We start from the raw sequence: 14,459 nt of genomic DNA, 5'->3' as shown, positions 1-14,459 counted from the left end.
ACCTGTACGGTTTAGCGTGAATAACGACTGACGCTTCAGCATCCTCTCACTCTCCTCCCTCCTCTTCCTCTCTGAGTTCTGCCATCGTCTCAGACGCTGCAGCGAGAACAAACGTAGCCCCGCCCCCTCACGCTGTCCAGCTATCAGCTTGTAAACCGGAACCGTCCCACCGACAACCAGAGACGACCGCTAAAGGTCAACGGGTCTCAACTTTAATGACCTTCCTCCATCACCGTTTCCACTTTGAGGTTGGTGATCTGCTGCTTCTGCTCATCGACCCCCCCCACCACCCCGACGGGGGCTACTGCCGCTACAAGGACTCACCAAGATCCTTAGAGCCTTGGCTTTCGCTGGCCATCTCGCCCATCCGCACCAGAGCGTCGAAGTAGCCCTTTGCCGCGAATGTGACACCTGGAAACATGGAAGCATTGGGCGTCAGATCAACGTCTTCTTCAGCTCTGCTACCGTTCCCCCAGCGGTCCCTTCAGAAGCGAGCTCGGGCGAGGGAGGGGGGAGGCGAAAGGCGGCGATGGCGGCCAAGCGGGAAAGAGAAAGCTCTATGGAGGCGACAGCAGGAAGCAGGAAGCTGCAGATTCTACTACGACCAGATGATCAATCAACCAGAGACCTCAACGCCCCCCCTCCCCTTCAGATAAACGTCACATTTACAGGTTCTGCTGGTTCCGGTTACCCCTGCACCTGTGATTCCTCCAACATCACAGGACGTTGCTTCAAAGACCGACGGAGACCAGCAGCAGACACACGTCCATCCAACAGACGCGTATGGATGAGCTGTCAGGCTGATGAGCGCTGAGCTGTCACAGGAAGCTGAACATGACAGAGCGCTCATCTGCCGCGTGGAGAACAATAGAAATCTATTCTGAGTTCATCCACGCCGCCACCGCCGCTACAAAACCTTTTGTTCTGGAAATGAGAAACGGCGGCAAACATGTGGAGCCGTCGGTCCTTCAAACCCCCGGAGGAGCTTTCTGAGATTACAGACAGAAGCTGAAGCAGCGGCTGAAGACGTGAGCGGGTGGAGGAAGAAGAGCAGGTCCAGGTGAGGCAGCGAGAGTCTGCCAGGTGGGGGGGAGGAGCAAGGACAGGTGGAGAAGAGTGTCTGACTAAAAATAGCCACAGAAGAATAAAGAGAAGCTTGAATGAAAACAGGAAATATGAAAGAAAAACAAAACCAGATCAATAACAAGCAATAAATCAATACATTTGATGTTTGTGATTAGATTGAACATCTTTAAAAGCAAAAATCTAGAGCCCAGAAATGCTAACACACATGCTAACCTCAGTTAGCCTTAAACAGCAGCTTAAAGACCATGCTAGTGCTAGCATTAGCATGGAATGGAAACAAATCATCGTGTAGAGACGACCGTGAACGCCATCCGGACTCAAGTTCTTCATCTTCATCCTTCACTGCTGTGACACCAAGATAAACATCAGACTGTTGGGACGGCGCCAAACATCCTTTCATGTTCTTCAGACCTAAGAGTTCTTCACACTAGTGTAGTGAATACGTGTGCTCACGAAGCTAGCTGATCAGCAATAGCTGCTAGCTGGGGGCGGAGCAGACTCTTCCTAAAAGGGGCCGTCTCACGTTGTGACATCAGCACGTGAGGACCCGCTCTTTTTTGTGGGTATGGGAGGGGCTGCAGTTAAGAGTGCAGTCTTTAGAGGATTACTCAGAACGGATCAAAATACCGACTGGGGTTCTTTATAGTGAGGAACGAACATTAAAATACACTTAATATCTCAAAAAGTTTAAAAATTATTTCTTTATTCAAACTGTTGTCAATCAGGAGCAGATAAATAAACACCGTTTGAAAAAGATTGTATTTGAGACATAGAAAATACGGTGGGCGGGGCCACAAGCTCCCTGCTCCGCCCCATTCTGAAGCAGACAAATAGATCCATGAACGTCTTTGTTTTCCTGATCCGAGCTGGAATCTGGATCAGAACTTTAGGACTGGATAGAGACGATTTTGCTCAACATTTTTGTTGCACTGCTAATGTTAGCTTGAACTGTTTAGGGGCTGTAAGCTAGTGGGAGAGTGTGTGAACAAAGAAACAGAGGGAAGTGGGGGCGGGCTTACTCAGCATCAACAGTCCCCCCCACAACTCAGATGAATTTCTAATAATCTCCTGCCGCTCTGCAGAAACTACGTCCTCGAAAATGACTCAGTTTTTAGATTTGGGCTGAAATCAGCATCAAGTTTCAGCATCGCTTTGAGAATAAACCAGACGATGATCGGAGTGAGACTTTAAACCGTCAGAGATCAGATCATGACGTGATCGATGATCTCCGGCTCCTCATGAGGATGTTTGACTTTGTACCATCCTGAGGAACCAGGCTACGCTAACGTTAGCTCGTTTTCAAACCTCCAGAGGAACAAGAACTTTAACACAAACATGAAACGAGCCGTTCGTTAGCATCTGCCTCATTAGCCACAAACGGAGCGGTATGCTAACATCAAACAGATCTGAAGCTCCAAAATAAAATAAAAAAACTGCAGCATTTGATGCACGACTCACAAACAGGATGTTTTAGGTTTAGGTAACCACAGCGTGAAGTCCAGGAGAAACTGATCAAATACACCCCCCCCCGGTCTGGTTCCACCTGGAGAACCGACGGCTGTTTCACCGTCTCTGACGGCGTTCTGGGACCCGACAGTGATGGAGTGTAATCCTCATTCTGGACTCTCAGGCCTATTTTTAGCCTCATCCATCAGACAGAGGGAGGCCTGCTTTGTAGTCCTGCCGAGTCTCCCCTGGAACCGGCAGAGAGCCCGGTTCTGAGCGGGAAGCAGAGAAACTTCCAGCTGAGGCGTCGATGAACCGGCCGGAGGGGGGTCATCTCTGCACACGGATCCGCGTCTGTCTTGTCCTGGATACCGACCATCTTCCTCGGCCCCCGGGGGGGCTGGGGGCGGGGCCTAATCTAATTTTCCAGATGCTCCACTTCCCTTCGTCTCCTGATCCACTTCAGACCAAACAGGTTTAATGTTTAACCTTCAAGTTTAACACAAACACGGGTCAACAGCTGACCTCAGAGGACTTAACGCAAGCAGGGGGGGGTGATGACACACAATCACGCACTAAAGAATCTGATCTTCATGGAGGTTTGAGCCCAAACATCCCAGGACGGCGGCGGCGGCTGTACTCACTGTTGAGCGCCTTCTCGTAGCTCTTGGCCATGGCGATGAAGTTCCTCAGACACGGGTTGAACTGCTCCATGATGGACTGGAAGGAGGAGAGCAGCAGATGTGGTTAATCCACCCGGAGGACGGAGACTGAGCAGCAGCTCCACTGATCAGCACCACTCTTTACTGGGGCACGAGCACGCGCACACACGTGCACGCCCACACACACACAGTCAGCTGCACCAACCAGGAAGGAGGTCGGATCACGTCTGGATCAAGTCTGATCCTGGTTTCTAAAGACCAGATCTTCTATCTATTCATAGACGTTACATTCAGGGCGGAGCGCCCCCTGCAGGGCAGAAAGCTGCAGTTTCATCTTCATTAAAACCCCTGAGAGACGCAGAAGCTTCCATGGAGACGGACCAGAACTTTGTTCTGAACACGCGGACGTCAGTTCAGCTGCATGAAACCATCACAGGTTTCATGTTCAGCTCTGCAGAAACATAGAAACCATCAGAAGGTTTGATTAGATCTGAGACCCGTTTCTGTAACCGATCATCTGCAGCTCAGGATTTCCCTTCAACTCAATACTCCGCTTGACCACCCAGATTCCAGCAGGGCTGATCAAACGGACAGAAGATCAATAATCTGTTGAGGACTTCTCTACCATCACTGAGGTCCAGCTCTAAGAGCGCTGCAGCGATTATGGACCCAAAAGTTAGTCTGTTAAAGGTCGGTAAAGTCCCCATGACAATTTATTTTATTAAAAAATGTTCCCAGTAGTGTTTTAATTATGATTATGAAGTTTTTAACCTAAATGTCTTTAAAAAGTCATTTTTCATGTTGATCTGAAGCCTCTCTCTGAGGGGGCGTGGCTTTTGATGCTCCGCCCCTGATCCCCCCGTGTGATTATGATAGCTTTGTGTCTCGCTAGCGTAAATCTTCATAAAAATGTACAGCAGAAAACTGGGTTTTGTAGCAGACGTTTCAGGAGTTTTGTTACTAACCTGCTTCATTTAGCTTCAAGCTTGTTATCTAAATTACTACTTTTCAACCAAGAAACTGGTTTTAAATGACTAATTTAACAAACGAATTCACATTAAATTGATCAGACTGAATCTGGCGGCTCTGGAGCTTTGGATCAAAGATGACTTCATAAACAGACTCGCTGTCGTATCTGGTGAGCAGCTCCTCTGGTCCAAACCTCGGTCATCAGAACATCATGAAAGAGCCAGACTCAGGAGTTTCCTCTCACGTGAATCCCAATCGGATCATTTTGGAGGTCGGACGCTGATTAGCATTCCACTAAATGAAAGGCGCGTTTGAGTTTGAGAACTAAGAGGATTTAGAGATCGAAGTTTCAGTGACGCATTTTTAATGCATCAAAACAATCAGATGGAAACACGATTTAAGAAACTCAAGGAAGGTGTTTTGGATTTAATCCAATCGTCCTCGTGAATGGACTGGAATTATGATGTCGAGAGATCCTTGACATCCAACATCAGACGATCCACCACAGAGATGTTTATCCTCACATGGAAAAGGAGGAACTGTTCAAATGGGACTGAAGACACATTCCTGTTGTACCAATGGGGAAAGTCTCGCTCATATTGATCTCTAGCATTTACAGGTCAATAAGACCAAACCTTCAGGGTCCACACTCCTCTAAAACCAAGACCTGTCCAGAGTCGGCGTGTTCTTGCAGCCTCGCTGAAGGTTATTCACTATTTCAGATCCAGCGTTTGAGTCCCAACAACCATCTGAGCTGAATGCATCCATCAGAAATGCATGGCGGCACACAGACGCCACGTCCCGCCACAGCCGTGGAACAGAGGTTATCCTGAGCTGCTGCCGTCACGCCTCATCCGGCTCTAGAGCGCCATCAAGCTTTTAAAAAACAAAACGGCTCAAATTTAAGAACTTGACATTTTCAGCTCCTAAAGTATCCAGAAGAGGCTTCACCACAGAGGAGAAAGACGAGTCCAGACAAAGGAGAAGTTCTTACCTAAATCTGACCAGAGAAGGAAGAAAGGACAGTTAAGACGTGGAGAGGATGCAAACGGAGGAGAAGCGAGGAAACTGGAGGACGAGCCGGCGTCGACCTCCAAACCATCATCACTTCTCCCGACAGGTAAGAGCCAAACACTTCAGGCACCAAACGAAGGACGAAAGCAGCTTTGAGAACATTGTGACCCAGCTGGCTCTGCTACAAGCGTGCAGATGACGCCTCACGTGTGTGAGAGCGCACGCCGTTCGGCGGTGACTCACACGAGCAGCAGCGGGCCGGCCTCATGTCGGGGCGTAAATTACTGGAACGCCGGGCGGCCGTGTGGAACCATTAGGACGTGCTGCGGCCCTCGCTGCCGAGCAGATTAACCAGCGAGAGGGGGCCAGCGACCCGTCGAGGGGCGGGGCCACACGAAGGAAGATGGAAAACAAGAGTGTTTGTACAAGAACCAGAGGACAAACTTTTTGCTCTGCAGATCAAATAAACACATTTTTTATGAAAGCCCTCCTGATGGAAGGTGTTCATTTATGATCCCAGCTTGGTTCTGGAGCCGAAACGAAGCAGACATGGTTCTGTAACGACAGAAACACAAGTTTCCACGGAGCGGTCCGGACCAGACCCATTTAGAACGGTCCCGGCAACTCAAGTGAGCGTTTCCATTGAGCGTTGGACCATCAAAGGGCATGTGGGTGATGACGAAGCTGCATCAGCTGACTCAGAAACGGAGGGAAAATGAAAAAGATAACCATGGAGGATCATTATAATCCGGATCAGGTGTTTATTCTGGATGAAGCCGGCCTCTACGCTGCAGAACAGTCCATTGTTCTGAACTAGAAAGAAAAAAACTCTTTGTTGATCAATGCTCCAATGTTCTTCAATAAATGTTTAACAAGCAGATCAGAAATGTTGATGAGTCTGGATGGTGGTCTGGTGATGGTCCTGCTTAACGCGTCCATTTTGTAATGGAAAGACTCAAAAGTCCAATCCGGCCCGGTCCGGTCCAGTCTGGACCGCTCAGAGGAAACGAGGCACTACGTTCATCCCAGAGACCTGCTGACTCCTGACTGGATGAACATTTGTTCCACCAAAGACGACAGAAAATCCTCTTTAACTGAGAAGAACTCGAGTGACGTCGGTACCAAAAACCATCGACGTGTTCTGTGTTCTGTTCTACGTCAGGAGGGTCAAACTCAAACGCACAAGAGGCCAAAACCCAAAACACACCTCAGGTCCGCGGGCCAAACAGGATAAACATTTATTGAAAACTCTAAAACTACATTTAAAACGTCTAAACTGTAACTTTTAACATATTTATGAACATTACCTGTGATAATACTAGTTTGAATGCTGGAAGCTGAATTTGGCCGCTGAAGATGCTGAAGCTGATTGCTAAAAACGCTGAAGCTGATTGCCAGCTAAAATATTAGCTAAATGCAAAATTAGCCTAAAAAACTAAAACTTAGATTAGCCTAAACTGCTGGCATGTAGGTGAAAAAATAGCTAAACGTGACAGAAGCTTGAAATAATGGAGCTTTTCTCTGATGGAGACTCACATCAACCGTGAATAAACAGAACTGTTGTCTCACAGCGAGACAGACGTTCTGGTGTTTGTTTGTTCTGGTTCTCTTTGACCCAAACTGTTGGAACAGTCTGGACCTGCTGGAGGTTCCTCCTGTTGTTCCTTCCAGAAGCTATTTTTAAAACGCCGTAATTTGTCTGTAGCAGGAAAGGACGGATCATAAAAACCATCAGAATCTTTGTTTTAATTTCTGCATAAACCTAAAAAAAAACCCAGCTTTTTAACTCGTTTTACATTTTAGGCATCTGCAGGTTCAGGTTTGAGGTTTGAGGTCAAACCTGGAGCTTTTATCAGAGTGAATCATTGCTGTGGACTTCACCATACTGGAAGGAGAGAATTCCCCACATCCGTCTGCTCCGTGTCAGGATAAACTTCTGACGATACTGAGACTGCAGCAGCTGCAGACGTCTGCAGAACTGCGACTGCAGCAGCTGCAGATGTCTGCAGAACTGCGACTGCAGCAGCTGCAGATGTCTGCAGAACTGCGACTGCAGCAGCTGCAGACGTCTGCAGAACTACGACTGCAGCAGCTGCAGATGTCTGCAGAACTGCGACTGCAGCAGCTGCAGATGTCTGCAGAACTGCGACTGCAGCAGCTGCAGATGTCTGCAGAGCCGCTCAGAATGGAAAACGGCGTTTTGCTGCTGAGCTGAGAACAATGTTCTGACCCACTGAGCATGTGCAGAAGCTGTTCCTCAGCATCATCCTGCTCTCCCACATTATTCTGGATCCAGCTTCTCCCTGTTCTTCTCCTTCTCTGGGACCGACGCTCTGATCTGATCTGAAGCCGCTCCGGCGCCGAGGAGGCGGGAACGCCACAGCCTCCATTTTCAGTCTATTTGCCTGATGCGCCGGTATGAGAGGCGCCCTCCGTTTGTCAGAGGAAGCATAAAGAAGAAGAGAAGGGGGGGGGGGCTTCCGGCACCATATATGGGTGTACTGGAATCCCCGCCAACCCCCCCCTCCCTCTGCCTCCATCATGACAGGGCAGCCCATTTCCATTCACCTCACGTTTGGCCGACAGCACCGAGATGCTGGAGATAACGTCACCGCAGTGACACCTCAGATTCTTCCAGACCCCCCTCCCAATATGACCCCCAAATCTGAATCTGAATCAGACGCGAAGATGCAGCTGAAGGTTTTCTGAAAGCCGCATCCTCGCCGTTTCACTCGGCGCTTCGGGATCCAACCCAATAAGTTTCCTGTCATCCTCCGCCAACCCCCCCATAACCCCCCCTCATCTGATGTCTGATGCGCTGGAGGCGGCTGATGTTCTGTACATGCAGATGTGTGCAGTCATGCAGCGTGACGGCGGAGACGGCTTCAAGAAAAGAGCGGCGTTTTGAAGCTTGACCAAAACGTAAAGAAAGAAAAACAGATCAGGAAAAAGGCTTTGCTTACAAATTAATCTATGCAAATATCAAATAATACTTTAAGTTTCTATTCATAGGTTGGGTTTGGATTTAAACTATATAACATATCAATTATGAATTTATACATTCTTTTTTTATTTATTTATAAATTTAGGAGTAAAAGGTTGAAGTGATTGTGGTTTGTGCTCGTCTTTCTTTTTATTTGATTATTGTTTTAATGCAGGAGAGTCAAACTCAAACACACAGGAGGCTAAAATCCAAAACACACCTGAGGTCGCGGGCCGAACAGGATAAACATTTAGTGAACACTCTAAAACTACATTTTTACAACTTCAAAACGTAACTTTTTAACATAATTATGAAGTAGATATACAGCATTACCTGTGATAATGCTTGAGTGAATGCTGGAAACTGAATGTGGCCGCTGAAGATGGTAGTGCTATCTATCTATCTATCTATCTATCTATCTATCTATCTATCTATCTATCTATCTATCTATCTATCTAAAACAGCGGAAAACTCTGAAGCTGATAGCCAGCTCAAATACTAGCTAAATGTCCAATTAGCCTAAAACAACAACAACAAAAAACTTAGGTTAGCCAAAACAGCTAGCATGTAGCTGAAAAATTAGCTAAACTCCGAAATAGCCCAAAAAATCTCAGTAAATGCCAAAATAGCCCCAAAAGCTATAGGAATGGCAATTTTTAAAACTTTTAAAACCGTAACTTAACACAATTCTGAATAATAAAAAGGCAGGAATATTATTCCAGAATAAATCAACTTAAACCTTAAATAACTTTCAATATTTTACTCTCCATAAAAATATATTTTGTCTAAATTATCCAGGTTATAAATGAGCTCAAGATAACATCGGGTCATTAATAATAATAAGATGATCTGGAGGGCTTCGACACGCGTTTTAATGCTTTTGAACACATTTAAAAGAGCCAAGTTATATAAAGACGCCCACATGTTCTTATAGAATCTAAATGTCATTTAAATATCACCAAAACCCAACCATGTTTTAAAATCCTGCCCCTAGCGGTCATTTAAAGAACTGCATTGACTTCTTTTTTTCAAAGTGGAGGTTCCTCTTTCATCTGCTGAACGTTTGACCAAAAGAAAAAATCTCCAGAACACTGAAGCCTTTCATGGGCTGGATTAAAGGCGTTCAGGCGGAGCACGAGGGCGGGATTACTGCTAATCGCTTGATGAAAATAATCAAATGTTTGCACATTTGCAGCGTTATTTAATTAAAATCCTCAAACGCTGTGTCGGATTGAACCTCCAGCACGTTTCCTGCTTTCTTCACTGTTTTCTGGAGGGATTTGAGAGTCCATCAGTTATGCAAAACATGCAAACGTGCTGCATAAAAAACGAGACAGCAGAACCAGAGGAGTTCCTGTACAATCAGAGGCCACAGTGCTGGAGCAGAAAAGCACTAGAAGATCCAGATGAATGTCCTGTTTGAGGGAGGAGTGCATCATGTGCATCACTGCATCGCCTTACATAACAGCCAGAGCGTCAGAGTGACGCTCCAACACTGCCGAGGCCTCCAGCCTCAGCTGGACCCATGCTGACGGAGTTCTGCTGAAGCCTCCATCCGTTAGCTCCCCGTCCGTCCACCTGCGGGGCTCCGCCCCCCACATCTGTCCTGCAGAGCAGCAAGACGCCGCCACTCTCAGCTCCACATAATGAAAGCGTGGGGGGGGGGGGGGGTACAGACTGTTCTTGTGTGGGGATAAAGTGTTCAGCAGCATTACTCACACCAGACAAATCCCTCCACACAGCAAACACAGCGGCCGCAGCCTCAGAACGGACCGGATCCACACAGACCTGAGGCTTCAGGTGAGCCAAACCGGCAGAGAAGGTTGAGGTGGACCCGGCGGTTCAGGCTGCCAAACAACACCGGTCCGGTTCTGACACAGCAGGACCACAGCTTCATTATCTGACCCAGAAATTGCTGGCCAGTTCGGTTCCAGTTCAGAGTTTGGAGCTCCAAACTGGAGCAGAAGAAGAGAGTTTTCTCAATCAACCAACACCAGAAGGAAATCCACTTAAGCCCAACCAGAACCAACACTTCACTTCTTCAATTTGAAGCTGAAGCATGAAATGTCTGGAGAAAACGCCACATACGAGCGAGGAAAGTCCCCGCTGGAATTTGAACCTTCTAGCTGTGAGATGAGAGTGTTAACCGCTACACCACCGTACCATTTCTGTAGGGTAATTGGTTTTGTGTGAGAGGCCCTGAGACGGCCGGGTGACCCCGTCTTTGCCCAGAGTACTGGGTAAGGGTCCCGGCAACCCTATGACCCCGAAAAGGATACAGCCGGCTAACCCTTTAGCTCTAGAGCTCTAGTGTTGATGTTCTTTGACTTCTCGTAACATTTCTACCATCGAGGTGACCGACGAAATTCAGTGGATTCTGAAGTGGAGAAAAGCGTCTTTTCTCCACTTCAGAATCCACTGGAATTATGTTGGTCACATTTACAGCTGAAAAGTTATCAGACATCAAAAGGTTTGTGTATTTAGGCGTCCTCGGTGACATCTCAGGTGTCAAAGGGTTAAGAAAATGGCAAATTTAAAGTCTGATTTTTTATGTTCAATTTAAAAAGAAACTTTTTATTTGGCAAGAAATATAAAACCAAAATCTCAACGCCATAAATGCATCGTGATGCATTCAGGTTGCTTTAGAGACGGCTTTAACAGCTGCATTAAGACAGAGGTCACTAACTGGTGGACCACAGTCTGGATCCTAACCCAGATGTTGGGTCATGCGGACACAAAAATCTGGGTTAGGATCTTGTTGTCTCTCACTATCAAGTAGTCCTATATGGACACATACATGTTTGGAGAGATTCTTTAGGTAGAAAAGAGCCGTGAAGAAGCTAAAGAAGAGCGTTCCACTTCAGAGAAACATAAAGATGCTGTTTACAGACAAAAGCAGTCTTGTTCAAGATATGGATTAATGGAGACAGTCGTTTCCACGTACCAAACCGCTCTGCATATTATATGGCGACAGATTCTTGAATGTTGTGCCACCAATCCTCGGCTACCTAAAAATATATTACACTGAATATTTGGACATTTTTTCTGGACCCTAACTTCAAGAAATTTTTCCAAACTGGACCTCCTTAAATGTTGGTAGAAGACCCCTTCTCTAAAGCTTCTAAATCCACCAGGTGACCACCAGTTCCTCCACCCGTCTTTTCAAAACCCAGACTTCATCCAGAAGATGGCGCTGGTCAGTTGGGATTCAGGCCAAAAGGAAATGAGCGCAGACAACAACATGGCCCCAAGATGGCGCCGGAGCGTCATTAGTCAGAAGTTCTCAACCAAAGTTTGAACAAAGTTCACGCTCTCCAGAAAAACGCAGGAACCGTGTTAGGGTGAGAGTTAGGGCTAAGAATCTGCCAGTATAGAAATGCAATTTCTGCTTCCGGCTAATGATGAGTTTGATGTTGTGTTTGGGCGCCATCGTGGTTGCAACCAGGTCTCTCTCATTCCAGCGCTTCGACGCCGCAGAGTCTGAGGACTTCTGCATCCTGGACATTTCTGAGCACGATTAAACCAAAATCTGCTGAACACCTAGTGGCCAAGTTTGAGAATGCAGCAAACTCAGTATTTAACTTTTTAGTCATGGAGATGTCTGCAAAATGACAAACATTATTTAAACTACAGTAACTCTTCGACCATTTCACCCAATTAAAGTAATTCGGATTGTGATGCAGAGAGAAGCAGTTCCAGTTCTCCTGAGCGGTTCGTCCACACCAGGTTCCTCTGAAGGTTCTGTCCACATTAGAGCTTTTCCTGTCTCATTTACCAGTCGGTTCGGTCCAGACGAGGAGCGAATCTCATCAGTCGTCCTCGAGCTTTCCGACAGATCACAACCACTCTGACACGCGTGTGCACGTACGATGTTCTGGGTTATTACTGCTACTCTGGGAGTGGAACCACTGAGTAAAGGCTGAATGAAACGCTCCATCTAACAGCTGATATTTGCTGCGTCAACCTCCTCACTGCGGAGGACCAGCAGACGCTGGCGCCTCTGCCTCTTCATCCTCCACGCTTTCATGACTAAAGAGAGCCGTGAGCTCCTCCACACCACCGGGGCCCTCGCCACTGCCGCAGCAAACGCCACGCCAATGAGCGGCGGCCTCCTGCGTCCAGCCGCCAGGCGGGGGTTCGAACTGGCAACAGAGCAGAGCTTCTCTCCCGCTCGCGCGGTAATGAAGCAGCCTGCAGATGACAGGAAGGCAGCGCGGCGGTGCATCCCTGCATGGCGGCGGTTTCATACCCGACTCTCAAGCTGTCGCTGAGACCCCCCCCCCCCACGTTTGTGCCTCGCCCCTCCCTCCCTTAATGTTTGAACGGTGTCATAAAATGTAAAGACAAAATCATAAACACCAAAGAAAGAGCTGTGTCTAGCAGATGGTTCTCCTTTGAAACAGAGCGTGAAGAACAGCTAAAGGGCAGAACCGGGTCAGCCGGAACCAGGTCAGCCACAGAACCTGCTCATCTGGGAAGAACATTAATCAAATAGAAATTTGGGTTTAACCCTTTAACACCTGAGGCATCGACGGTGATGCTTAAACACAAAATCTTTAACATACTGTAAACAAGATCATTCCAGCAGATTCCGAAGGAGAAAAGCGTCGATATTTCTCTTTAAGAATCAACTGGAATTATCGTGTTAATGGTTGAAAAATTACAATAAATCAAAGAACTTCAACACTGGAGCTCCAGTGCTGAAGCTCAAAACTTGCTAGATTATTAGCTAAATGCCAAAATAGCCAAACACCTGGAAACATGTAAATTAGCCAAAAACAGCTAGCATAAAACTAAAATGTTAGCTTGACTCCAAATTGGCCAAAAAACTGGAAACATGTCTTAAATAGCTAAACAACTTATAGCATAATCCTAAACTACAAATTTGGATAAAAACTGGAAATGTGTCTAAATTAGCAACAAACAAAAAAAAAAAACAGTTTAATGCTAAAAGGTTATCTTAACTCTGAATTTGCGTAAAAACTGAAAACGTCTAAACTAGCAAAAAAATAAAAAAAAAAAAACAGCCAGCATAATGCTAAAATGTTAGCTCAACTCCAAATTAAACTGAAAAAAAAATCTAACTTAGCAAGAGAACAGCTAGCATGTTGTTAAAATATAATCTAAATTCCAAATTAGCCTTAAAACCTCGTGGTGGCTGAACACTTTAAAGTGTGAGTAGTGTCTCTAGCTGAAAGTATCCAGAAGTTCATGAGTTTCAAAGTACACAAAGTTTTTGAAAGATTTGAGCAATTTGTCATTAATCTCCCATTGGGTTTAATTTGTTAAATGTTTCAAAAACGATAACGTTTATGAATACCAAAAGTACAAGCAATAACGTCCTGAATGAGTTTTTGATACCAAGACTGCTGATATCGCTCAAAGTGTGATTGCGTTTTTACGTCCGGAAAAATGTATGGAAAGTATCAGGAGAATCACTACAGAGTGAATACTGTAAATATTCACACAATTAATGCTAAGTAATAGTAAAGTAAAGTAATAGTAAAGATGCTAACTAAAAATGCTAACAGCTAAACTAAAAAAAGCAACAAGCTAATGTGAATGCTAGCTAACGGTTTACAAACGTTAAAATAAATGATGTTTATATAAGTTTACACAAAAGAGAGTTTGGCTGAGAGGAATTCTAAAGATACAGGAACAAAATAAAAAATGTAGCTATAAGACTAATTATGCTAATGATGCTAAATATATATATATTTTTAATAATCAGAAAATTTTTCAAGCGAAGAAAATTTTAAACAGTTTAAATGAAACTTAGTAGTAAAATTTACAAAATCAGTGGTAAAAATGTGAATCAAGCCAAAAAAATTTAAAAACATGAAAAATATCTTAAACGGCTAAGTTTTCCCGCCGCTAATGACAGACATTTTGATCTAAGACTTTGTTTCCCACTGCAGGACATTTGAATTTTAGGAACCTGGAGGATGGAAATTCAGATCCAGAGGAGCCGAGCTCCAAACAAATGAATTCAAAGCGGAAACAAAAATAGAAATTTAAATGATTTAACTCACACGGCAGAAACGAGAGAATTCACGGGTTAAATTAATTATTGATTTAATTCCAGAAACCCGGTTAAACATTAAAGCTGTCTCAGAGCTGACACTTCTGGAATCATCTTCAAACAAACGTCTCACTGCGGGAGAGAGCAGCACCTCCTCTAAGGGAGAAGGAGGAGACGCGGAGAGGAACCGAGATCTCCTCCAGTCAGGAGGAGGAGAAGCTCCGCTACTGGAGAGGAGGTTCAGCTGAAGCTCCGCGGGTCTCCTCTGTGTCAGCCC

At 45.7% G+C, this 14,459-nt stretch overlaps 1 protein-coding gene across 13 annotated transcripts in view; it reads right to left on the bottom strand.

Moving 5' to 3' along the window:
• Nucleotides 1-14,459, bottom strand: part of baiap2b (BAR/IMD domain containing adaptor protein 2b) — a 36,155-nt gene that overhangs the window by 20,780 nt on the left and 916 nt on the right. For 7 of the 13 annotated variants that reach the window (XM_024265022.1, XM_024265023.1, XM_024265024.1 and 4 more), the window contains exons 2-3: nt 3,177-3,252; nt 325-411 (exon numbers count right to left, since the gene is read on the bottom strand). In XM_024265022.1, coding sequence (XP_024120790.1) covers nt 325-411; nt 3,177-3,252 — 163 coding nt within the window. Of the gene's footprint in view, nt 1-324; nt 412-3,176; nt 3,253-5,157; nt 5,302-14,459 lie in introns of those variants that run through there. The other 6 variants (XM_024265026.1, XM_024265027.1, XM_036217282.1 and 3 more) reach the window with 4 other exon arrangements.

Source organism: Oryzias melastigma, linkage group LG19, assembly GCF_002922805.2.
Source record: "Oryzias melastigma strain HK-1 linkage group LG19, ASM292280v2, whole genome shotgun sequence".
NCBI classification, from domain to species: Eukaryota; Metazoa; Chordata; class Actinopteri; order Beloniformes; family Adrianichthyidae; genus Oryzias; species Oryzias melastigma.
This window is presented reverse-complemented; position numbering and strand designations above follow the sequence as displayed.